This window comes from Erithacus rubecula (genome assembly GCF_903797595.1).
Source record: "Erithacus rubecula genome assembly, chromosome: 10".
In the NCBI taxonomy this organism is placed as follows: Eukaryota; Metazoa; Chordata; class Aves; order Passeriformes; family Muscicapidae; genus Erithacus; species Erithacus rubecula.
Window position 1 is genome coordinate 19,340,277 of NC_136662.1, and position 25,622 is coordinate 19,365,898.

At 51.0% G+C, this 25,622-nt stretch overlaps 1 protein-coding gene across 1 annotated transcript; it reads right to left on the bottom strand.

Moving 5' to 3' along the window:
- Window positions 1-5,571: 5,571 nt before the first annotated feature.
- PDZK1IP1 (PDZK1 interacting protein 1) lies at window positions 5,572-12,509 on the bottom strand. The gene is made up of 4 exons (XM_079314480.1): window positions 12,394-12,509; window positions 8,639-8,747; window positions 6,688-6,786; window positions 5,572-6,148 (listed from the first exon to the last, which is right to left on the bottom strand). Exons 1-4 carry the CDS (start codon window positions 12,458-12,460, stop codon window positions 6,076-6,078), a joined length of 348 nt encoding a protein of 115 aa, XP_079170606.1. The 5' UTR covers window positions 12,461-12,509; the 3' UTR covers window positions 5,572-6,075.
- Window positions 12,510-25,622: the final 13,113 nt, after the last annotated feature.

Consider the following 25,622-nt stretch of genomic DNA (forward strand, 5'->3'; position numbering starts at 1 on the left):
CTGAGGCTGCTCAGGAGCCAGCACAGAAAGTGCCACCAGCTAACCTGAGGAAGCACTTGGCACACTGGAAACAGCAGGTGATCAGCATTGTTCTCCTCTCTGAAATGAGAATAAAGCCTTGTGGTGATGATCTCCAAGCTTGGTTTGGCTTCCTTTGCATTTGGGGGCCCAGCAGGGTGCAAGAGGAGTCCCAGCAGCCCAGAGGCAAACTGTGCCCAAGCTGTGCAGTGTGTCAATGTTTTCTCAAGCCACAAGCATGCACTGTTGAGCCTGTTTCCATATATCCCACACCATCTATCACCTCATCTTTGACTCCAGGAGTTTCAATGATAAGGAAATACCTGAAACAATCTGTCGTCAAACAAAGCAAAACAGAATTAAACACCACATACACAAAAGTGTTGGTGGTAAGAATAAACATGTCCTGAATAAAAATGTCCTGTGCCTGGAGAACATCCCTGTTCCCAGCCTCAGCAGAGCAGCCCCTGCTCTGTCAGAGTCCCCAGTGTGTCTGTGGCATTATCCAAAGCCCAGAGGAAGTTTGTCCCTGCAAGGGCCCGGGCAGGCATTGGGGGGAAACTGAGGCACAGAGGCCTGCATGTGTGCCATGCCACAGTGACAGACAAGGCTGTGCAGCTTTCACATGTAGTACTGGCACCACCAGAATTACTACAGGCACCAACATTTCCAAACCAAGTCTGTCTGTCTGTCTGCCAGCTCTCTGCTCATGGCCACATCAGGACAGTCAAACCTGATCATCTCTCCATCTGACTGAGCTCCTGCAGCCCTCCTGCTCTGCTGCCTGCTGCATCCTCAGTTTGAGAAACAAAATTCTCCCCAGGCTGGATCCAGACCTTTGGGCCATGTGGGTACCAAAAGGGACAGGGATGCTGAGATTAACCAGCAAGGTGCAGCTTATGTTTATTTACACTATGATAATGTTTATTGTTACATACAAGGTGCAGCTGGAGACCAAGTTCCTCTTCTCCCAGTGCTCCCCTTCTCACCCACACAAGGTGGGGCACAGGTTGTGCAGGTCCCAGTGCCAGCCCCCTGGCACTGCTGGTGGACTCAGGTCTGAAAGGTCAGACTCCTGCAGTCCTCCTCCCCAGCTCCAGCACACCAAGACCTTCAGAGGGCAGTGGCTTCAAAACACCTTTGGTCACTGAGAAATCCTATTTTTGAGACATTCCAGCCATCCACCTGGGAAGAGGCAAACCACCTTGAAGCTCTACTCATCTGCTCTGCAGCAGGTGGTCCAAGAAATGAGCTTTGGGTGGGCTTGGCCACAAAGACCCATCCCAGTCTCCTTGGGGGTGGGTTCCTAAAGAAATTCAGTGGCACTGAAAGGTGTCATTCTGGTTTGGGAATGGGGAGTAGGACCCCCAGCTGCTGCCCACCCCATGGCTTGTACAGTGCCCTCTGTTCTGGGGCCATCACCCCATTCACTGCCATGACCAAAGCTGCCCATTTGGTTTCCAGGAGTCCTTCTGACTGTTAGATTGTTATGAATGGCCAAACCCCAACCACTTCCAGCAGAGAGTCTCTAGGGAAACTGCTCTTGGTAATCTGCTCGGGAAAGAAAGGGGAAACTGGTGCCATTTTTTATGCAAAAAATGGATTGTTATTCCAGGCAGCTATGACAGTAATTGAGGTGAGCAGAGCCAAACACTTTAAAATCTCTTCCTGCTAAGAACCATGCTTAAACCAGGTTTGCACTTTGAAGGGCCAAATCTTTGCAGGGAAGGTCTCGCAGCACCGATGCACCGTGAAACCTTAATGCAGCAGCAACCAGGAGAAAATTCTTCCAATTTTCAGCTTAGCCAGGTCAAACCGAGCAGCACAAACATCCCCCCACCTTCAAACGTGGTGGCAGTTTCTGGACAGCAGCTTGTACAAGATAACCTGCTGTGCCAAACGGCTGGGAGAGCAGCAGAGGAGCTGGTGAGGAGCGGGCAGCAGCCAGTGACACAGATCTAATCGCCTGCGTTTGCCCCACATATCTCCCTGGCAGGCTGTGACATTCTGCGCTGCTCGGCTCGCTCCTCCATCACCATGGCTACAGCAGCCGCCAATCCTCCCCGAGTACCAGCGAACCCTGCGGGAGATGCTCCCAGAGCCAGCCCCTTTGGCAGGGAGACACCTCGGGGACCCCGGCACAATCCAGAGCACCAAAAACTCCCCTTTTTCTTCCTCCCCTTCTCCTTTTTATTTTCTCTTTTTCTTTCTCCCCCCCCCCCCTTTCTTTTTTCTCTTTCTGAAGCACAAACAATGGAGCTAAAAGGTTGGGTATCAGGCCGATAATCATGAATGACGTGTCGTTATTACACACCACACATTCATTATCTCCCACTCCAGCCATGTCACAGGCGGCTGGAGGAGGGCAGATAACGGGGTGCCTTCATGCAGATGGCTTATTATCAGGATGTTCCAGGAGGGGCTTTAAGACAGTTAGTGATGCTGTTTGCCAGTTAAAGATTAGAGACCCCAGAGAATAATTAACAATCCCAAAACCCAGTTTTTCTGCTGGATTCTTCAGCTTTCTCCCCCTCCCCCATCCTCTTTAATCTATTCACTCTAGCAGGTGTAATAAAGTGATAAGGACAGGCTCCGGGGATGTTTGTTTGGCTACTACGGATGTATAAACCAACAATAGATGGTATTTTACTTCTGGCTTTCAGTGGCTTGAACCAAGACCAAAAACTTTGCAGCTCCCTTGCCCACACACAGCCACCCCTCCATGACATGCTCCTGGCTTCCACCTGGGTGGCTGGGCTTCTTCCCCACCCAAAGGGCCACGAGGGTGGGACAGGCTCCCTTTTTCCCTCTGGAGATCCAAATCACACCTCTTGGGTGTCAAGGTGCCCAGTGCCAGGATATAAACCCCAAGTTTGCCCAGGTGAAGGGATAGAGCTGGTGCTGCTTCCAGCAGCAGTTTACCTGAATACAGCAAGTCCGTTATTAAACTACCTTGGGATAATTCATATCATAGGTGTCCACCTTCCCAAACTGCTCCAGTTGCAAACTTCCATAGCTAAAGAGCCTCAGGAGAGACTGGGGAAGCATCAGAATATAGGTGGCTTTCAACAAGATATCCCACTGATCACCTGTGGTTCCAAGAGATGGATTGCATCCTAGGCCACAAAGAAAAGTTATGATACAACTTGTAACAAAATGGGGATGTGGAAAAATCCACACTGCCTATCTTCTGTCCCAAAGGAGGCTATCCTGTCTGCAGCAGAACACAACCCTGGACATCTTCCTGAAGCCCAAGGCTTCAGAGACAATGGCATTATGGAACAGGGGTAGGATGGAGCAGCCGTGGTGTCCTCACCCTTCCCTGGTGGGCATGGGGGGGTTTGTGAAGGACCTCATCTCCCTGTGCTGCATGGAGAGAGGTGATGGGGAGGATTTGGCCCTCAGGCAGGTTGGCTCAGGGCCCTTCAGAGAGGTCACTGAGGCTGTGGGAGAGGCCCCTCACCTGAGGATCCCAGGTCCAGCGCTGGCTCTGGACAACATTCCCCAGCTCATTACATGAGCACTGGCACGCCAGAAGTTGTCTTCCCAATCACGCTCATCCTGCCAGGGAGGGATGAGACAGCATTGTGCTTTAAAGAGCATCCCGACCCTATCAGCAAGAGATGAGATATCCTAATTATGGCAGTACAGGCGAGGATCTGGGCTGTATCAGCCAGTACAGAAAGGTAAACAAGAAATATAACAATGGACCCTTAACACTCATTAGCTGTGTCAGATAATACCTCAATTTTCTCCCTTTGGGGCTTAAAATCTAATTAAGATTTTCCAACAATAAATTTCATTTCTGCTCGCTGCCTTTTGTTCTTTTTAGGATCACACCGAGAAGCATCTGTGAGTGACTGCACAGCTCGTGGGAAGGCAGCTTCAGTCAGCCCCAGCTGGTGCTTCACGGACAAGGGAAACTGAGGCAGGACAGCACCCTGGACAGTGCAGAGATGAGATCCTGCTAGGACACAGCACTGGCTCCTGTTTTCTCCAGGGAAGTGAACTCCAAAGGGCACTGGTGGTTATAAAACCAAGCACAGAAGTTCCTGGGCAAGCCCAGCAGTAAAACCTTATCCTTGCTCAGACATAGAGCCATAGCTGGGATCTGTGGGGAAAGGGACAGTGAGCCCTCAGCACACCCCCACTGCAAACCCACATCCAGGCATGGCAGGGTGAGCAGCTCGGGCACCTGTCACACATTCACCCTGCGGACAGGCAGGGAATAAACTCCTCCTGTTACTCATTATAAGGATGACATTGTTGACTTCTTTTGCAACCGAGAGGTAAAAAATTAATGGGTTCCCTTCCTCTCACCACACCCCCAGCCCAAGTGCTGACATGGCAGGAACAGGCAATGACTAATCCTTAAACCCTGCTGAGTGCAGCAGTACCACTGAACCTTGTTTTTTCCAAACCCACGTGACGTTTGGCACCTGTGAGAGGAAAGTCAGGGGAGCAGCATCCATCAGGGGCATGAGTGGGGTGGTCCAGGACGCAGCCTGGGGCTGGCTCAGCCTCCAGCTACCCAAGAGAGGGTGGTAGATGGAAACAGCTCTGACATGGTGCTGGGGATGCAGCCATCCTGTCTCCACATCTGAGGGCTTGACCCATCTAACCCTTCTGCCTGTTTTCTTCCACTCCCATGAAGTTTCTCAAGGGGAGCTGTGATTTCTCAATGCCAATACTTTGAGGGCATTTTTTAAATACTCACCTACTCAGGCTCTAGGGAAAATGCTTTTCGAGGTGGGTCTGTTACTGGAAGACATCTGCCTGAATTTTTGTGTCTCCACTTGCTGGTGACATCAGCAGCTTCAGCTGTGGGATGTGCACAGCAGAGAACCTTGCTTCCCCCAAAACCAGAGACTGCCAAAAATGCCCCTCATTAATCTCCCACCCCAGCACTGCTCCAGCTGGGCTGTCCTTGGTTTCAGAGTCCCTTAATCCTCTCCTCTCTGGTCAGGAAGAAGATCCTTCACACCACTGGGGTAACTCATGTTCCAGGAATGGCCAAAGCATCAGAGGTCTCCCATTTCAATCTGCAAATGCCACAGCTTAGGAGTGCTCGTTGTTCCCATGGTGGCCCTGGCACTGTCCCCACCACAGCAAAAGACAGATCCTGGTTAATGAACAGCCTGGCAGGAGCAGGCTGCACTATGGCCACTGCCCCAGGAGAGCCAGCACTGCCCAGAGCAGCCCCCAGCCACTGCCTGGCAGCATTGCTAAATGACTGCCACCCTCAGCCTCCAGCCCTGGGAATGGCTCTCAGCTGGCTGTAGGGCTGCACATTGTGGTCAGTGGGATTCAGGGGGTGCTGCCTTTTCCTCATTAATCAGCACTGACAAGTGCTGGATTGTTTCAGTGCCTCAGTAATCCCACCTGGCAAATGGAGTGGAATGATGCTCTCACCTCCCTGTATATTCCTTTGAGGATCTGCAGCAGTCCAAACGCAGAGCATTCCCTGATGTCCTTCATTCTCCCAACTGCCTGAAGGCTGGGAGAGCTGGGAGATGCCAGAAAGTCCTTTGGCTGCTTAGCAGAACAACCCTCTTTGCTGTCATGGGCAACAATTCTCTTTATTGCTCACCAGGAAGATATGTACAGAGGGGGAGGTTTGTTTGACATTAAAATGCATGGTGTAGGTCATAAAAAGGAGGGTGAACTGGGGAGAAAAGAACAGGTTTTCCATCAGCAGCTCCCTGGAGGGCAGCTGGGAGCATGGGGAGGCACTCAAGGGGATCCCCTCTGTGTCTTGAACAGGATAACACCCTCCTGGGACTTGGGACATGAACCTTGCCAGCCAGGTGGGGTGACCACCAGGCAGGAGAGGTGGCACCTCCAGACCTCTCCTGGGGACCAGTGCCCATGTGGACCAGTGGTCCCAGAGGGACAGGAGCATGTCCCATGGGTGGAAAAGGGAAAGATCAGGAGGTGGTGGGGCCATGGAGGGGCCAGAGCCCCACCACTCACAGGGGTGCCAGTGCAGGAATGGAATTCCCATCGCAATAGTGGGAAGTGAATCGGGAGGAAGAGGAGGGTGGTGGGTGGGTGGTGCTACATGGCCGTGGTGATCACCTTCTCCTCAGGCTCCACAGTGTTCTCATAGGCATGCTGGTTCTCTTTGGACCTGCATCAAGAGGGACAAGCACAATACTGAGCTCAGTCCCAGCCAGACCAGCATTCCCAAAGCCACCACTGGCATCCTGACCTTGCTGGTGTCAGCTGTGCACTGAGTGGGGGTGAGATGGGGACCACAGGAGGGGTCACCCTGAAAAGACCTGAGCCAATGTGGGGTGGGAATTACTCTAATTTTTAGTGAGGGCTGTTTTGACTGTCATCATCTACGTGGTGACCTGTGGTCATTTTTGGTTGTTTCCTCTGTTGGAAAGCTATGATGTAGCATAAGAAAAATGTGGTGCAGCAGGTTGTGAGGTGGTGAATGGATTGTGGGGCTCAGCTGCAGGGATGGGGAGAGATGAGGGAGAAGGAAATACTCCCTCACTGCCTTGTACTTAGCCCTTGAAAAGGTTAAAAGTACCAAAATAGGTGCATGGGATGTGTAAGACCCTGAGGGGGCGAGACCACAGCTCTGCATGTCTGAACTGTCCCCAAGGGCACAGAGCAGAGCCTGGGAGCCATGGGGAAGAGTCTGAGCAGGTTCCTCACCTGAAGTCAGCTGCAGCTGATACGTATCTCACTTCATGGCCGTTGGATGTGACAGCATCTGGCTTGTCCTCCACGCTCACCACGTTCTCAACATTTTCCCTGGAGGCAAAGAAGAGAGGAGCTGAGACAGAGCAACAAAGGAGCCGTGCAGGGGAGCAGCCTCTTACTGGTGATGACACTACAGAGACAATAGGGGACCAGGATGTGATTCTGTCCTTCCCAGCAGGACAAGGACAAGCAGAAACACCCTCACCACAGGTTTGCAGAGGCTGTGCCAGGTGCCAACCCCTGTCTCTGCAGCGGTGACACCCCGTGCCGTGCTGGCAGTCAGCAGGACTCATTGTCAATACGTGGGATTGTTTTCTCCTGCTAACTGGTTTTTCCAGTCTATTTCTATGTAATCTGTTGCAAATAGTCCCTTGTGTATCCTGAGGGACACAGGGAGAGCAGTCAGGGCTCTGCTGGTGCCTCAGCCCTGGTGTTGAGGGCTGTCCTTGTGCACGTCCATGCAAGCAAAGCCGAGCTGCTCTCCCTCAAAAGCGAGTTTGGATCACTTGCAGAAAGAACCACTGGGCAGGGATGGGGTGTTCAACCTCAGCCAGACTCCAAGACTCGGCTCTGGAGCAAGCCTGTGGCCTGAGCAGTGCCAGGGAGATGTAGCTGCAGAGGGTGGGTGCAGGTCCACCCTGCTGCACGTCCCTGCCTCCTCCAGCACCTGCCCAAGGGCAATTTCAGAGGCTTCTCCAAGGAACAGCCTGGCATAAACAGGCAGTGGCTCGAGCTGATAGCTGCTGTCACAGTGACAGCACAGAGCTGGCAGGGCTCCAGCCTGCCAAGCCTCGCTCCCTCTCTTCTGAAGAAAGGCCAGATTAATTAAAACAAGGCACCATCCCCCCTCAAGCCCTCCTCAGCATCCTCTGCCTCCAGGCTGGGAAAAGGCAGCCAGGCACGGGCAGCAGTGAAACACCATCCCTGCCTGCCACTCCATGGGCTGGGGGTTCCTTCAGTTTGAGGACAGAGGTTCCTCTTTGGGAAACAAAGACTACAGTGGCAAATCAGACCATATAAATATATATACACACACGTTGTATTAATGCATCCCAAAGGGACCCACTTAAAATGCATTTGGGGCTAAAGCTGACCTGCTGATCATCAGAGATCATCATACCAGCTCCCCACCTCCTCAGTCTGGAGAGGCAGGAATGCAAATGTACAAGAAGATTCCAGCCCAAAACAACTCCACCAGTGCAGAGGAACTGGGAAACAGATGTAGGGGGCTTTTGGTCTTCATCCCCTCTTGCTTTTGGGCTCAAGGTCAAAATCACATTGCTGCAACTTAACCAGTTGGCCTTGCTCAGCTGAGCAGGAGCAGCAGACTCTGACTCTGCTTGGCCAGCATCAGGCAAGAGGTAACCCATCCCACAGAGCCTTCTTCAGGTGAATAAAGACACCACATTTGCCTGTGCCATGGGCTCCAGGTGGGGAGTACTGCCAGTGCCTGGCTACCTCCCTTCCCCAGCTCCTCTCAGTGTGTTGTCATGACTTGGCTCTGTCTGCTTTGCAAAAAAACAGCTGGGTCAGGTTTATTATCCCACAGATACAAGGCACATGGGACCTGCACTCCCAGAAGCCATATGAAACCAGGCTGGGCCAGCCCCTGAACACATGCCTGGGTAACACAGCCACGATGCTGTGGCTTTGGCATTCCCAGCACAGCGCTTTCCCATGGCAGCACTTCCACGGTGCAAGCTCACACCTAGCAATCAGTAACAGGGATCAGAGACCAGGACAGGGACAAAAGGACAGGGAGGTGAGCACAGGCAGTCTTTGCTCTCCCAGCCCATCTCCCAGCACAACAAGCACGGTGTTCCCAGCCCTGGCAACAGAGTTTGCTGGAAGTGACGCCTGCCAAGGCAGCCAAGCCCAACCCAGAGCAGCCTCCCACACTTACACTTTATCCTTGCACCAGAACCTGTTGACCACGAAAGCAATGGCCACCAGCACTAGAAACACGACCACTGCAATGACACCTTGTGCCCATGGCTGAAGGTTGCCCCGGGCTGCAGGGAAAGAAGAGAAGAAAAAGTGTTAGGAATTCAGGCTTTTTCCACTGAGCTTCTCCCATCCAGCTTCAGCAAGGTCCAGATGAGATCTTGATCCTGCAAATCTGAGCAGAACATTGCTGTCAATCCAGGCAGGCTTACCTGGGTGATAACAGTGAAATAAAGTACAATTAACAGTGTTTTCATTGTGTTTGCCTGTGGAGTGTGGTGCCTTGCAGCTTTGGGACCCCATATTCACTGACATACACATACAAATAGATAAACATGCACCTTGGGGTCTCCTTGGTGACTGTGATGGGGGAGAAAGGCTGGGGGACATGGAGGAAGGGAGTGAAGGAGAATGTTTGCCAAAGGAAGAAAGGCAGAGGGGTTTCAGCAAATTGCTTATTCTTCACCCCCAGATATCACAGACATCATTCCCAGGATATTTCCCAAGTACTAATTGGTAAAATAAGGGCTCCATAAGGCTGAGTGCAAAATTTGGTTGTCATTCTCACAGCAAATAGTTATAATTGTGGATTCTGGTAAAATGCACCATTCAACAAGTCTCCAGAGCAGTGAACAGTTTATGACAGAAATTGAAGGCTGATGCATTCAGAGGAATAACCTCAGCACAAAGTCCAGGCAGGGCTGGCATGGGCCCAAGCAGAGTTGGGGTGGAGGGTGGGGGTCTGGGAGCTGACTGGGATGTTCCCATTTCCCCCAGAGATGGAACAGACTGACAAGTTCATTTTTCTGTATCCAGACCTAAGCAGGAATCCAGCCACGGGCGGGAAGGCTGTGAGACAAATTCCTGGATGTGGGCAGGGTGCAAGGGCAGCGGGTGAGAAGAGGAAACCTGGTCCCAGCCCTTGTTGGGATGTCTGCTCCTTGCCTCCCAGTGGAGTTTGGAGCATTCAGACATCATCAAACCCATCCTTAAGTGCTGTCACAACAACACTAAGGGACACCTTGTCCATAAAGCCACATTCCTTTGAGATTTAATTACTGTTTACTCAGACCCCACTTTTCCTCATCTGCTGATCAAAACATCTCCTCTGCTGATCTAAACACTTGCACACTACGTGTTTCCAGGGCAGGGCAGGTGGATGCCAGCCCTGGATCAGCCCCAGCACACCCAGCCCCAGCCCCAGCCAAGGATTCCTGCAGGGCTGAGCTGCTCCAGGATGAGCAGTGGGTACTTCAGTCTCCCTCAGGAGCTTTACACTGAACACTTCCTCTGTCCCACAGGAGACAAGCCTCTGCTATAAACAAAAAATGATCTTTACTAGCAGTAGTAAGACAAGGCTGTGTGCTCCACACCTGCCAATCCCTAACCCACAGCCTCTCTTCCCTCTGGTTTTGGGGAGGGGGACTGTCCTTTGGTAACACCCCCAGCTCCTTGAGTCTTTACTGAAGATACTTGAATTTAAAAAATAATAAATAAAACAACAGCAAAACCTCAAACCTCAAATCAGAGCTCTTTTTTCCTCTTGGAAGTGAAATCAGCCTGGCCAGCTGACTCACCAGCAGTGCCAGTTTGGAAAGCAGTGGCACTTCTGGGCAAGGGGCTGTGAGAACAGCCCTGAGCAGCATCTCTCACACAGGGACATTTGTCATGTTTCTGCAAGGTCCTGGAGCAGAAACTCAATCAGGAGGAATTCAAATGGAAATTCCCTCTTGTATCAGCATGTTTGGACTGAAATACCATTGCATCACAGGCTGCTGGGGCTGGTGGCAGTGGGGAAGAGCAGGGGCTGGTCCCTGCTGCCCTGCCTTGCAACCAAGGATGCTCCTGCCCTGCTGCCCACCCCCTGTGAATACAGCCCCAAACACACCTGTTGCCTCCTGGCTGAATTTTGGCTCATCCTCCCTCACTCTGCCCCTGGCTGTTGGCCACATTCATTTATTATTAGTACTTTATTTTTCCTGCCAGACCCAGGTTTCCAGCCTAAGCCTAATGGGGAGGGGGGCAATCAGGTCCAGCCCCTGGTGGGGTTTCTGCTGGGGTTAAGGGAGCTCAAGGTCAACCAGGGAATGAAGTCAGCAATGCCTTAAACTGCCAGATTTGCATTTTGTGCTCTTCCAGCAAAGGAGGAGGGAAGATAAGAAGAGATAGCAAACTTCCTTGGAGCAACCATGCTCAGGAAGTACTGGAAGTTTTTGAAGTGAAATCTCACTCCTGTGGCTGTTTCCACCAGATTTCAGAGCATCCACAGCCAAAAGAGAAAACACCAAACCAAAATCAAGGGGTACTGGCTTTGAGAGACCACGTAGGGCCTGGCTGCAAGGGGAGATAAGGGTGGTAAGGGAATGGCAAATGAAACTTGCAGGGGCATAAAAAGGAGGAATGGGGATCAGGCAGAAGCAAGAGTTTGATAGGATCTATTCAGGGAGCAAATGTTTGGGTCCCAGCCCTTGGGGCACTGCCTGGCAGAGCCCCACGAGCACACCTTGCTGCCCTGCCAGAGGGATGGCTGAGAGGATGAGTCTCACCTGTGGAAACAGAAATTAGTTCCTGGAAAAAGGCGTCACTGGGGATGTCCCTCCTGGGTCAGCCTGTCCCTCAGGCTCTGCCACCTCCTCCCTGCATTGCCACAAGGCAAGGATGGGGTTTTCCCCCACAAAGATCTCCAAAGCCAAGCTAAGCAGTGTGGAAACTGTGTCTCCACACATCTGCAGCTACAATCCAGACCAAGGGAAGTGCCGTGCCAAAAAAAGCCTGTGCACTTGTTGCAATTCCATTTCCATACCCAACAGCTAATTTGAAGACACAGACCTGTTTTTTAATACATCTTCTTGGAGTGTTTGGAAAGCTTTGGCTGGCCTGTCTTTTCCACTCTCTAAGGAAGCTGTACCAAGCTCTGGATCCTCATTAAAGGATTTTTTTTGTTACTCTTTCCAAGCAAAAGCCAAACTTTCAACCCTGCTGACAATGGACACCCCAGACTGTTAAATCCTCAGCAAGTTGGTAAACAAACACAGGAAGAGCGGTCAGGGCTGGGGCATCAGGAGGAGAAAGGGGGAGGGAATTTTCCAGGACTTTGGCAGCACCAGATGAGTTTTAATTACTCCTCATTATATCTAGCACTAGAGAAGCCGTTCAGTGAGTTTCCTAAAAATAATACCCTAGAACAGGAAGTTTCTCTGTTAAGTCTTTGGGAAGAGAAGAGGAGGTCAATTTGCTGAGGAAAATATTTGTTCCCTCTCCTCAGCAATGATCAAAATTACAGATTAACAGGAGGATCTGAGAGCTCAGGGAGCAACCCAGAACAACACTCGCTCACGGACAAGAGTGAGGAAAAAGAAAGAAAAAAAAAAGCCTTAGGAAAACAGATCACTCATCTCTGTGCACAGTCCTGCCAGAGGTAAATCAGAGCAGTTTATCTCTGTGTGAGCAGCTCATATAAAACTCAGGTGGCAGTTTCAGCCTTCAGCAAAACAGGTAGAAAGTCTCAGTATCCTGGCTCCAGCAAAACCCCTCAACCCACCGGGCACCCAGCCATCCAGAGCTGGAGCTCAGCTTGTCTCTCAGAGCTCAGGCAGGAGCTGGGATGCGTTTTCCCTTCCAAGAGGCTCTCCCATAGGTGTCCCCCAGCAGCTCCCCGCTGCCCGGGGCCGGGCTCGCCTTCCCTGCCCTACCCGGGATGCCGGGCGCACTCACCTTGCTGGCAGAGGGCAGGTTGCAGCTGCAGCAGCAGCGCCAGCAGCAGCAGGCAGCGGCCGGGCATGGTGGAGCGGGGCCGGGAGCAGCGCTCGGGCACGGCGCCCTGCCGCAGGAATGAGCGCCGGGTCAATTATCAAACACCTTAACCGGGGAGGCGATGCTCTCACCTGCTTATTCAAATGCTGCTGGGAAGGAGGCGCCTCTTCCTCTTCGCCTTCTCCCGGGAGCCGGAGGGCAACTTGGGGCACGGCCACTTGAACCTGACAGTCCCCTTAGGTAGGGTGTGGAAGGGAACTCAGGCACGAAATATTTGCATCGGCCCACGAGGAAAAAACAAGAGACGGATGGGTAAAACTCTTCCCCAGTGAAGTGTGGTGTTGGGGAGCGTGGTGTCCCCCAGGTCCCCTCCCAAAGGGGGAGTCCAGCAATGCCCCAGCTCTGACATTCCCTCCCACCCCGGTCCCTTCCTTGCTCTTCCTCTCTTTTTCTTTTCCACAAGTGTCACTAACAACCCAGCAAAACACATTAGTGAGTTTTAAACATCAGTTAATAGACCAGACCCCGTGCTGGGCGCTGCCTCTCACCTCACACATCTTGTTTAATGGTGACACTATTTAGCAGAGAAAATCCAGCCTTCATTTTATTGAGTCATCAGGGCTGTCCCCAAAATTTCTTCAATACCAGAAGAGATAGAAGCAGCCCAAGAGCTGCAGCAGGCTGCAAGGCTTGGCCTTCACAAAAGCTGCACAAATGCTGCAAGACAATGTTGCAGGTCCTGAGTTAAGCAGTTTGCCAGCCCATGTCAGATTTGGATGATTGGCAAACCCACCCCACAGGAAAAATAAAAGATATTTGGCTTTACAGCTGAGAAACTTCAGTTTCTCCTGAAGGAAATCATAAAACTGTGCGCCAGGGGTTCCATTGTCACTCTTCTTGTGATGTGTCACAGCATCTTTGTGGCCCCTCAGCAGCATCTGAGCCCCTGGCCTCTGGGTGTGGTGATTTCCCCTCCAGGGACCCTCCCTGGGTGCTCTGTCCTGAGAAGCAAATAGCACTTTTTGCCCATGGGACCCATGTTCAGGAATGTGCAGCACCCTCAGGAATGCACTTCCACTGGAGGAGGACTGCCCTCCTTCATCTCAACTCTTCACCCTGCCTTTACAATAATATCTTTTATCCTGAAGACAAACCTGATCTGGCTTCAAGCTGTGCAAGGTCAAAGGCCAGTTCCCAACTCGTTCCCAAACTCCTTTGATGGGCAGGTCCCCATCTGCAATGTGGGATAACCCCACTGCCAGCCCTGCTAATTTTTGCGTGTGAGATCTGCGAGGCAGGGACTTTCCTACTGCACCCAGCAAGGAAGTGTCACAACAGGGGCCCGTAATTAGGCCCTGTAAAACAAGCTAATCATAATTCAAAGGAAAAGGAATGGCTGTGGACGAGTAAAAGCGAGAGTGAACTTTGTGTTCCCCAAGAGCTGCTTCCACATTATCTGGAAATGCATGCAGAGCTTGCCATGTTTGCTGCCTGCCTGCTGCTTTTCTCTTTGCAAAAGCCCAGCCTCAGCAGCCTGGATGTTTGGAGCAGAAGGCTCTATCAGCAGATCAGAAGTCCTAGAGAAGCCTGTCCTGCTGCTGCCCCTGGGAAATTCAAGGTCTGAGACATTCTGCCGGTGCTGTGCACTCCCCTGTCACGCCTGGGGTTGAGCTTCCTTCTCACGAGCTCTGGGTTGTGTTATCACCCCGGGGCTCTGCCCAGCACGCTCCAGGGACTTTGGGCTGATGTCCCCGAGACAGGGAGGTCTCAAGGACCCACCCATTTGGGGTGATAGGACATGACAGAGCGGGCTCTGGGAGGAAGGCAGGGCTCTGTGCCTTCCACACAGTGGTCTTGCTGTCAGCTCCATCCCGAGGAGCAAATAACACTTCACCAACTGCATGTTCCCACATTTACATGAAATTTAGGACAATTCAATGATTTAATCGTTTGGGGCTCACTGATGAGGCCAGGGAATCACTCAGTGCTTATCTCAAAGCTCCCCTGTGCTCCAAAGCATGTTTATCCCCCAGCTATCAGCAAGGTACCTGCTTTTGTGACAAAGCTCCTGTGGCACCTCCTTGGTTGCATATCCCTGGATCTAGCCTGGGGGGTGAGAAGCTGCAAGCCACTGTAGCAGCCTCCCTGCAGGGGCAAAGTCTGAAATTTCAACAAATTATTTGCCAACCAGGTTTTCCTTTTTCCATTCTGGATGTGTCTTGGTACTTGCAATAACAAACTGTGTTTTATCTATAAAAAATTTATATTTATATTTATATTTATATTTATATTTATATTTATATTTATATTTATATTTATATTTATATTTATATTTATATTTATATTTATATTTATATTTATATTTATATTTATATTTATATGTAGTATTTTAATATAAACTCTCTGTGTTTGTTTATAAACAAACAAACAATAATAACTGTGTGTTTCTGCTGCAGGGTGCTGGGAATCTTGCTGTGTCGCTCATTTAAGCCACCACCATCACCCAGCCATGGTGAGGCAAAGCCCTGCTGGTCCATTTTAGAGCTGAGACACAGAAGGACAAATTAGCCTGGCAGCATTTAGTCAAAGCCAAGTGGAGCCAGAGCCAACTCAATGCTCTTTCAAGGACCCATGTGAGCAGTTGCCTGCATAACAGATTTTACACAAAGCAGGGATTGGAATTTCAAGCTTCACACTCATATACTCCAAAATATGGGGATTATTTACCCTAAAAAATACATAACTTTCAGGAAAAATTCATATTTGCTCAAAGCAACATTCCTGAGTGATACATTTCAAAGCACAGATGCCAGTTCCTCTTTGAAAAACATTGTGGGACTTTGTGTTTTAATGGAAATTCTTTTCTTTCTTCTTCACCTCCTTCACTTCCTTCCTCCCTCCTTCCTTCCTTCCTTCCCTCTTTCATCCTCTCCATTTCCTCCCTGTCTCTCAGACAGAGCCATAAAAATAAAAAAATACTATATGAGAGCAAACCTGAGCATTCCCTAAAGAAGAGACTGCATTTTTCGTAGAGAAGTAATTATGAATTTATTGCATTTCAATAGCTGGTAAGAAACATTAAAAAATCCACACCAAAATAAATAAATAAATAAATAAATAAAACCACTAATCAAATTTAATATTTCTTGTTTCTTTTGATATCACCATCCAAACCAAATATTCTTGGCTTGTGCCAGAGTTCTCTCATTTCCCACTGACACTTGTTTTCAAATCCTGTCTGCTCTGGATGCTGCCAGGAGAGAACCAGGAACTGCAACCTCTGTGAAAAGGGCATTTCTTGGCTCAGTGTGCCAATGTGGGTGAAAGGCAGCAGAAAAAGGCAGCTCCTGCTCTGGTTTTTCATCTATCACAGCTCTGTACCCTACTCCTCCCCTTTAAAAACGCCTTTAAACTGCCATATATTTTCCTTTTTATGTGCTGCTGAAAACCCCAGTCGTGGTTTGGCAAAAGGAATCCATTCAAGGGCCCTCATTTGCCCTTAAGTTCTGCTCAGCAGCACCACTGCTGTATTTCTGTATTGATCTATGAGTATTTCATGGGACATTCTGGGTGATATTTTTTACACCAGTTGATTTTGGGATGGATCTCTGGGCAGCATTCATGCCCTTCACTCTCTGTGTTGTTGCACCTTCATCTAAGGGCAGCTCTGGGGTCTCTCTGCCCGCTGAGCTCCCTGCTCCTCTGTCCCTGATATCAGGAGCTCTGACAGCGCATTCACATCAGCCTCAGGCCACACAGCCTTGGAAAATCAGGCTGAAAAAGCACCAACATGATCTGCCCTGCCTCGCCCTGGGGTGGGAGGAATCCAACTGAAAATCCCTGAAGCAAGAGGAAACCCCACCTGCCTCTTCTTTGCCTTATTGTTGGGGGATGAGCCTGAATTTGTGACCCCCCCCGGCTCTTCCATCTGCTCAGAGGGAATATTGCACCCCTAATCTCCTCTGAGTGTGGGGGGAAAGCTCTGCTGTGCTGCTGGAGTGGCAGATAGGAAGGTTCCCAGTGTGTGATGCTCAGAAAGGGAGAAAGGAGCTGACTTTGCTCTGGATATTCCCTCCTGCCCAGAGATATCGAATGGAATGAATAATTTGCTATCCGATCATCTCTAATCTTCATCCCATAAAATCAGCAGCAAGCTGGGAGGGTTTTTGAAGCCTCCAGCTGCATTTGCTGATAAGACATGAGGCAGGAAAGATTGGAAGCCCATAAAAATGATAATCTCAGGCTTCAGTGTAACTTGGTGGAAGGGTTTTCTCCTGTCCTTTTATTAGGGATGGATTTCATGATCTTCCTTAAATAACAACAAGCCTCCTCACGAGGAATCTCCCACCCAAAAACTGATTGCATCATCATTAGGAAATAGGAGACCAAGAAGCCACAAAAAATAGATGGAGTGCAGCTGAGCTCAAGGCTAAGGCCAAGGGGTGGGAGGAAAAGAGGGAATTGGAAGTAATTTCTGAACACAGAGAGAATCTTTAGGCATTGGGGCTCTGCCTAGGAGAATCAGGCACTGGCACCATGTCAAACTGCTGGGCACAAGCCTGACCATGAGTCTGGATGTGGAGAAGAGCCTCCTCCTCATCTTTCACCTCCTTGGCACAAAGAGAAATATCACATCCCGTTTCAGTGTGATTTTGGTACAGCATCCTCTACACCATCCCCAATTCTGGAGAGAAGGAAAAGGAAAAAACCCAGCTCGCCAATCATTTACATGTGAATCTCAACTATGATGGACAAAAGGAGGAGAAGGGAATGGTGGCTGGTTTGGTGAGGGTGGAAAGTTTCAGAAAATAATTACCTCAGATGCCAGAAAATTAGAAAAAAAATAGGAGAAATAGGAGAAAATTGAAAGTGTAAACTATAATCAAATGTTAAATTGTTTTTCTTCAGCTAATTGAAATAATGTTTTCTCTGCTTCCCACCACTCTACCCCTTTCAGATGCTAATCCCTATCAAACATGGACTTACAATTACAAATTCATAGGCATTTTTCCCAGGAGCAGAAATTGCTTTGCCCTGTAACCTCTAAGATGAGGTCTTAATAGGAATTCACAAGCAGTCTCTGGTAAAGCTTCATTAGCTGGAGAGAATAGACAAGGGCAAGTTGCAGTGCTCCCTAACCACTCTAGGGAAAAATTAATTTAAATTACTTTGTAAAGTAACAAGGCCAGATAATGTGTTTCCTTCTTGGATTATTGTTTTCCAACACCCTAATATGAGGGCAGATTAGGTTACTTTGTGTGTGTTGATGGTGGTCCATGCTAAATTGTAATGTATGGAAGACTCTGGAAACACTGACCCTAGGGCCAGAGCTGGATGGAGCTGGGGCAAGGAGCTGGCTGGATGTCACAGGTGCTGGGGGGCTGTTGGAGGCAGGGGAACACCTCCAGCACAACTTCAACAGCCTGGAGAGAATCTCAGCTAGTAAAGGAAGCACACCAGCACTTCCCTGCCTGAAAACTGATCCAAGAGTCCTGCTGCTTTGGGGCAGCTTTAGATTTGTTTCCTGGGGATGATATCCTAAGCAATGCTGAGTTCTATGCTTCTAAGGGCTGGACCAGAGTGGAAAACCTCTTCCAGAAGTCCCTCAGCAAAGCTGCTGCATGGGACTTATTCCCAATCAGCTAAAACCTAAAATGCACTGAAAGATGCTGAAAATCAAGGCTGCAGCCCGAGGAGGGGGAGGCTGTGATGTCATACACCCCCTCCAGCCCTCGCCAAGCCTTCCCAAAAAGAGTTATAACTCTCTTCCCCTGGCAGCAGGCTGGGTGCTCCTCACGCTGGTGTGGGTTTGTGGAGCTTTGCAGAGAGCCAAGCCGGGGGCCAGGGGAAGATGTGGTGATAAAGCCCTGGCAGAGGGGCTGTGACTCTTCTCAGCACCCTGGGCTCGCAGCCGGACTCCAGGAGGCACTGCCAGCTCCAGGCATTATTCACCTGAGGCTTGTCACACAGAATGGGCCAGTCTGGCTCAACCCCCCCGGGATTGAGCATCATTCAGCAGAGAGACAAAGAGTTCAAAGGGCCTTTGGGCAACAAACAGCACAGATCATCTCAGCTGATTAAATAGGTTCCCAGCTGATGTGGGAGTCCTAGGAGACCAGCCTGAAGCTGGGAAGATTTATGGACAGCTACCTGAATTGGAGAGGGAATGTATTGATTTTATTCCTGGCATCTGAAGGGGATTGCTGCTGTTTTTCAGAGCAAAGAGGGCTGGTGAGAGATGCATCAAAACAGAGGGATAGATAGGTAAGTAGAGGGAACCAGGCACAGAAATCCAACCCATGCAATCATTTTCTTGTCCCCACTTACCTGGGGAAAGATAAAAACAGCTCTACTTTCTGCCATTCTCCCACCCAAAACTGTTAACACTTCAAAATGCGACTATAAGCCCCAAGGATGCAGGTTTACATCATCCCAGCTTCTGCAGTCACTTGAATTTCCCCCCCCCCCCCATCAGCAACCCATTGCTGTCCAAGCTCTGACAAATTCTGGACTAGCTTTGCTGTGTTTTGATATCTCCAAGCACAATTAAGGATGCTCTTGAGTCTTCTTAACTTTGCTGTCTCACAACAGGCAGGACCAAGCATCCTGGAAGGTGGAGGAGCATCAGGAGAGGCTATGTCTCTTTAGCAGGATGCCCCTGCATGGCTGTCTAGGTCCCCAAGGGGTAGGGAAGATGCTGCATTCAGTAGGGTTCCCCTGCTCAGCCCCATTTGAGGAAGGTGATTTCCTTCCTCCAGCCCCACAGCCTTACTGGGAAAAAGAAAGGGCCCTGGGCAGTGAGGAGCATCCCCAATACAGGAAGCCAGCCTGAGCATCCTTGAACTCTGGGCTGCAATCAACCAGAACCCTGCAGCAGGCACCAGCCTTATCTATTTCCATGGTCAGCAGCAGAGGCAGTAGGTTTTCAGGTGGCATCTCTCTCCTCTTCCTTCTCAGAACCAGGGCTTTTGCCTGGAATACGAAGGGAAAAAAATAACAGAACCATCGGCAGTAACTGAAATGAATCTAATAACCTCCACTTCTTTTCAACGAGCTGCAGTTGTTGTTTTACAAGTGTACTCCAGCCCTGGCGAGTGCCAAACAAAAGCTCCCCTCTACTTCTCCCTGCCTGTTAAACAGCCCTTTTATTTCAGAGAGCTGCATCTGCTGGTGGCAGCCGTGATTACCATAACACAGGGGTAGGATTTGGCCGGGATGTTTCCCCCTCGACTCTACAACAGGCGGGAGTCTTGGGCTGGTAGAAAAATAAAATGAAAAATAAAGGGCAGGGGGAAAAAAGATTGAGTGCATGAAGTCACTTTTCTGGCTGTCACCCAAGGAAACAGATGCAGGTAATGGAGGAGAGAAGGAAACTCATGTCCTCATCTCCTCAGAGCAGTGACTTCTGTTGCTGGGGAAGGGAGCAGGAGAGACATGGAAAGGCCAGAAGGATTTCATCTGAGTCCAAGACATGAAAAAGGTTTTTCTCAGGGTATATTTAAGTTAGGAGAACTTTTTGGGAACCTTAACAAATTCCTGAAGTTTTGGAGGCTGCCGGGCCCCCCGGGATGCTGCTGCAGACACACTGAATACCATGAGATGGGGACAGGGATCCAGAGCTCCTGCAGGAGGGACAGGATTGATAAGAAAGGGCTGTACCACTCCAAACTGTGGCGATGTGCAGCAGCTCAGAACAGGCTCCTCTTGGAACCACCCCTGAACAGGTTTTAAGGACAAAAGGTGAAGACCCCTGAGAGATGGCTTTGCCTGGGACTGAGGAGGAGAGGTGGTTTCCAGGACCGGCAGGACTTTAATTACAACTCAGTTAATAGTAGGGTATCTGCACAGACACCAGTGCTTCCACAGGGAAGTGTGAGCCTTCACAGGGTCACCTCACCTCTGCTGAAATCCCAGGAGACTCGGCTGCCTGTGACCACAGGCACAGAACACACTGCGCCCGCCTTCCAGGGAATGGGAGCCTGAGACAGAGCTGAGAACTCCAGGGCCTGGCTGAGCTGGGGGGAACAGCAGCTGCCCCGAGCTGTCTCTGCCTTTCCACCCCAGAATACAAAATTCTTCAGGAAAATACCCGCAAGTGTTCAAACACAGCGGGTTTAACACAGCGATTGTCGGTCTGCGGTAACCCCAGGAAGATCTGTAGAGGGTGGAAGAGGGGAATGGACGAGGGGAGAAGGAGAGAAGAGGAGAAGGAAAGGGGGAAAGGGAGAGGTAAAAGGACAGTCTTTTACGCACTTTATTTGGAAAACACCGAGAAAACTTATTAACGAGCCCCGTTATTACCGAGCGCCGGGGCCGCGCTGCTCCCGCGGGGCCGCTCGGGGCGGGGGGCGGCGCCCTCTGGCGGCAGCGGCGGGGACGGCGGGGGTGCGCCCGGTCCGGCCGCGGCTCCGCTTCGGGACCGCCCGGTTCTGCTCGGGCTGAGGCTCCCATTCGGGACCGCCCGGTTCTGCTGGGGCTGAGGCTCCCATTCGGGACCGCCCGGTTCTGCTGGGGCTGAGGCTCCCATTCGGGACCGCCCCGGTTCCGTCCCGACCCGCGGGCAGGAAGCGCTGGTGCTGCGGTGGGTTTGATGTGCTGTTTATCTGCGAGCGGCGCTTCCCCCCGCGCTGTTCAAAGGAGGCGCCCGGCCGGAGGAGGTGGCGCGGGGAGCGCAGCGCCCGCCCGGGCTCCGTGCGGGGCTCGGGGGGACCCGCGTGGGACAGTTCCCCCCGGGATCCCACAGCGAGGGGACTGTCCCCGCTGGAGGGGACAGACGCGCTCCCGCTCACGCCGCCTTTCTGCCCGTCCCTCGGTGTGTGTGGGTGCAGGGCCTTATCCCCCTCCCGCGGCACCTGCCCGCAGCGATAGAGGGGAGCAGCTCGGAGCGGGATGGAGCCAGCTGCAGGGTGGTCCCAGGGACGGGCAGAGAGCCGAGATAGGAGCAACGGGTGCCACGGCTCAGCTCAGCCTTCCTGCCGCCCTGGGAACACCCCGGGAAAAAACATCCAGTGCCTGCTTTGGGTGGTTTAAATGCCACCTGACCCAGAAAAGATAAAACAGCTCAGGGTTTGCAAGGATGAGGCAGGGAGCTGCTTGTGGGTGATTTCTGCTGATGGCAGCCAAAAGCAAGCCACCCTGGAGTTTTGTCTGGTGGGAACAACAAGCAGGGCAGTGTGCAAGGGGGGACACATTTGTGACCATGTCACGAGCTTGGGTGACACATGCAGGATTGTATGTCCACATCCATCCAAACGTGTATTTAGGACTGTCTGCAAATTCCCACAGGAATGGAACGCGCAAAATACTTCACAGCAAGAAAAGTGCTCTGGAGCTGGGGCGGCTGCTGTAAAGCATCCCCTTGTTGCCAATTTCCCCCAGGCAGCCTTGGATGGACAGTAGGTGAGACTGTGGCTGGACTTTTCAGCCATGCAGGATGACTGCACCTCTGGTTTTTGTGGACTCTGGCAGGCCCTGGGCAGCAGGGTCCTATTCCTGCTGCAGGGGCTGTGCTGCAGGTGGTGACAGTGGTGGAAGCAGAACAGCTGCAGGACTGGACACATGCTCTTCCCTTCCCTGGGCTTTGGCCGTCTTCCCAGCTGTACATCTGGAGTGGGACTCTGTTCCCTGACACAAACACAGGGCGAACAGAGCGTGCAGGCAGCAACCTCCCCTATCCACTGTAGACTTGGCATCTCTGGAGCCGTTCACTCCCGACAAGCCCAGCCCCAGGTCCCACATCAGGAAGGACCACAGCTTGACAGCCCCTCACACGAAGACCTGCCACCTCCAGCCTGCTAATTTCTCGTGATGCAAGCCAGGATGCTCTGCCATGCCTTGGGCATGTCCTCAAACCTGTCCTAACCCAGACATCTCCTTCCCTTCTTTCCAGCATTCCTGGAGCTACTCAGCGCCAGCAGAAAGCCGCCTTTCATCTCGCCGTGAGGAGCGCGGTACCACAGCGGGTACCAAAAGCCCTTTGCTGCAGGACCAGTTCCCACCTTGGCACAGCCAGATTAAGCTGGTGCCATGCGGGATTTATCAGAGGGATGGGCAGGGAGAGAAGCCCCCGTCCCCACCACGTGCTGCTGGTCGGGTTCGGCCACGGCACATCAAAGCTCCGGGGCAGCTTAACCATGCTCCAGACGCTCCCTCCCATTTCCTGCTGGATTCCCGTCTCGCTCCCTGCGCCCGCATCAGCAAAACAGAGTGTAAAAATAGAGGCTGGGCTTCACCAAAACACAATAGTAAATTGTTCCCCGGAAAGGTCACTGGGGCGGCTGAGAATAGCTCCAGGAGCAGGGGAAAAGGAATGTCTACCGGGGGGACAAGTTTGAAAGTGCCTGCTGGGTCCACCCCCAGGAGGTTTCCTGCATCCCTATCAGTGGTACAGGTCCCTGCTGTGGCCCCTGTGGTCTCAAAGCATCCTCATCCCTCCCATCCACTCCTAGCCCTGCTCTCCCATCAAAGTTTTGGAATGGAAAAAAAAAAAAAAAAAAAAAAAAAAAAAAAAACAAAAAAAACACCCCAAAAAAAAAAAAAACTGGGGAGCGAGGCATAAGGTAAAAGGAGAGGCAGGAGGATCAGAGAGACAAACAGGGCTGGGAGGAGGGAGAGGATCCCGCTCGCTGCTGATCTTGCAGCGTGTGACAGAGCGGAGTCCCCTGGGCAGCGCTGGCCGGCTGCAGCCTTTGTGCGGCGGTGGGAATGCGGGGATGAGCCCCGGCACGGAGAGCAACCCAGCAGTCCCAGAGAGCCATCAATTACTCCCTCCTGTTGTCACTTCGCCTGTCACCGCGAAGAGGAGCAGCTTTCTCATCGGCTGCGGGGTGGGAATGTTTGGGTCCTGTCGTTTCCCTAAGCATATTTGATTCAATTATGTGGGAATGCCCTTAATGAAGCAGGTTCTTGCTCCTGGCTTCGGCGGTGTTCCCAGGCAGGGCTGCCAGTGCAGGCTGCCCTCAACATGGCTTTGCCAAAAAAGCTGGGATTAAAAACAGATAATGAGGCTGGAAAATAGTAGCTGCCCAAATTTGGAGTGATTTTAAGGCTTTGTGTTTGTTGTTTCATCATTTGGATATATGCAACTCTCCCACCTTCTCTCTGGTTTTTAATTCAGTTTTATCTCAATGTCAAGTCCCCTGTGTTCTCACTCCCCAGTGTCATCCATGTACTTGTGAGGGAAATTTTCTGCACTGGAAGCCTGAATGTCACTGAGTTTCTGGAACACATTACAAAACTGGATGAACAAAACATCTTTAATGCTTCTGTTTCAAGCTTGTGAAGAAACTCCTTTGCCAGGAAAATTCCTGCCCTACAGACCAGAATCCCCAACACCTCGTGGTGCCACCAGTGAGAGTGGAGCCCCAGCACGGTCCCAGCTGAGGACAATGCCACCCATGACACCCAGGCCACCTCCCTCCTGCTGCACCAACTTCTTCTGTGATTTCCCCCACTTTCTCTTCTGTTTTGCATGAACAGAGAAAAAAATGGGCCGGGTTGGGTTTTTTTCCTCCATATATTTGAATCAACAGAGCATTGCACATCACCCTTTGCAACACAACATGATTGTAAAAAGAAATTACCACTTGATGAGAAATGAATTAAATTTTCCTTTGGAAGACAAGAATGGGAAGGGTTTCAAGAACTAATTTTAAAAAGAAATACAAAGACAGGTGAATATCTGCTACCTTCTGTGACATTTGCATTTTGGTGGACAAGCAGAAGCAAGGTTCAGCTGCTCAGGAGAAAAAGATGTTGGAAGAGAGATACTTCTCCCAGCATGGCCAACATGAAGCCACCACCTGAGGACAGAACCCTGGAGCCTGCCCCAGCAGAGCAGCACCCAGGGTCTCCCCTCAGCAGGGTGAATCAGGAGTGATGCACATTGACCATCCCACCATGGAGCAGGTGGCACTGAAAGCCTCTAGCCCTTTCCATAGGTTATAGAACCTATAAATGTGCACAGAGCTGTTTGAAGCCTTCACCCTGCAGGTGTTTTACCCTTAAGGATGTTTTTTATTTGCTTTTTGCAAAATATTTGTGGCCATCAAGGATATTTTACTTGAAAAAAGCAAAAGAAGCAGAAGGGGGAGGTGAAAGGAGAGTTGTCCAGGAGGGAGGGAGAGAGGCAGGAGGTGGGAGGCAGAGATAACTGGTGGGTGAGCTATCAGCCCTTGCTGGGCTGGCAGCAGAACAGGAGACAGGGGTTAAACCAGATGTGCAACCATGATCTCCCAGCTCCAGATAAACATCCAGCAGCCACACACTGCCCACACCTGCCCCACGCCTTGTGCCAGTGCCTGGGATGAAACCAGCCCAGTCCTGGCTGCCAGGGCTTTGCTCAGCCTGGCTGTGGAGGGGACACCCCCATGTCCCTCCTCTGGGGTGGACAGGGCTCCCTGCACCCATGGTGGAGCCTGAGAAAGGCTCCCCTCTTCCATCTGGGGGAAATTTCACCTAAAAGCCTTAAAATCAAGTGTTGGCTCCCAGGCTGCTGGGGAGGAGGGGTTAGCAGCTAAAATCTCGTGGGGAGGATTTTAAAAAGCAAGGGATGCTTGAAAGGGTTTGTTCAAATCAGCAACAATTCTGTAACTCATAGAAATGAAAGACAAGAAAATACTTGTGGTATTTTACCATTCCTGCTCATCTACTCCATGCTTTGTATGGTGTCAGCCACCATCAGCAGCATAGTGATGTATATTTATATAATACATATATATATGTATAAGATATATATATGCATATAAGATATATATATATATATTTAAAAACACACACACATTCAGTGGACCATTTAGCCTGTAAACACTCCCTAATTCATGCTGTATATTTTTAAGGGCACTTATGCACGTGGCTATGATAATTTCTTTCTGAAAAAAGAGGAATTACTCTGCCTGCCTGTTAAATCATAGTGCAAAGGGAAGTAGCATGGCCCCCAGCAGCCCCTTCCTTGCACAGCCAGGCTCTCCAGAAGAAGGGAAAAGGCCACTGGGGCTTTTTGGGGAGCTGCAAATGGCCGGGGGTGAGGTGGGGTGGCTGGTAACGCTCGCCTGCGGCGGGGCATTGCTTCATCGCCCGCCTTCCTTCCTGCCGGCCCCGCGCTCTTCCTCCCGCCCCGGCTGGACCGTGTGAGTCAAGCAAGGAAAAAAAGAAATTAGCAGATCCTTTTGCAACGTTTTTTGCTGCCTGTT

Excerpts from the sequence above, each read along its gene's own strand:
- PDZK1IP1 (XM_079314480.1), bottom strand. The coding sequence starts at position 12,460 with ATGCCCGGCCGCTGCCTGCTGCTGCTGGCGCTGCTGCTGCAGCTGCAA. Across the intron at positions 8,748-12,393 it reads ACCTGCCCTCTGCCAGCAAG|CCCGGGGCAACCTTCAGCCA; the intron begins GTGAGTGCGCCC and ends CTTTCCCTGCAG. Across the intron at positions 6,787-8,638 it reads TTCTGGTGCAAGGATAAAGT|GGAAAATGTTGAGAACGTGG; the intron begins GTAAGTGTGGGA and ends CTTTGCCTCCAG.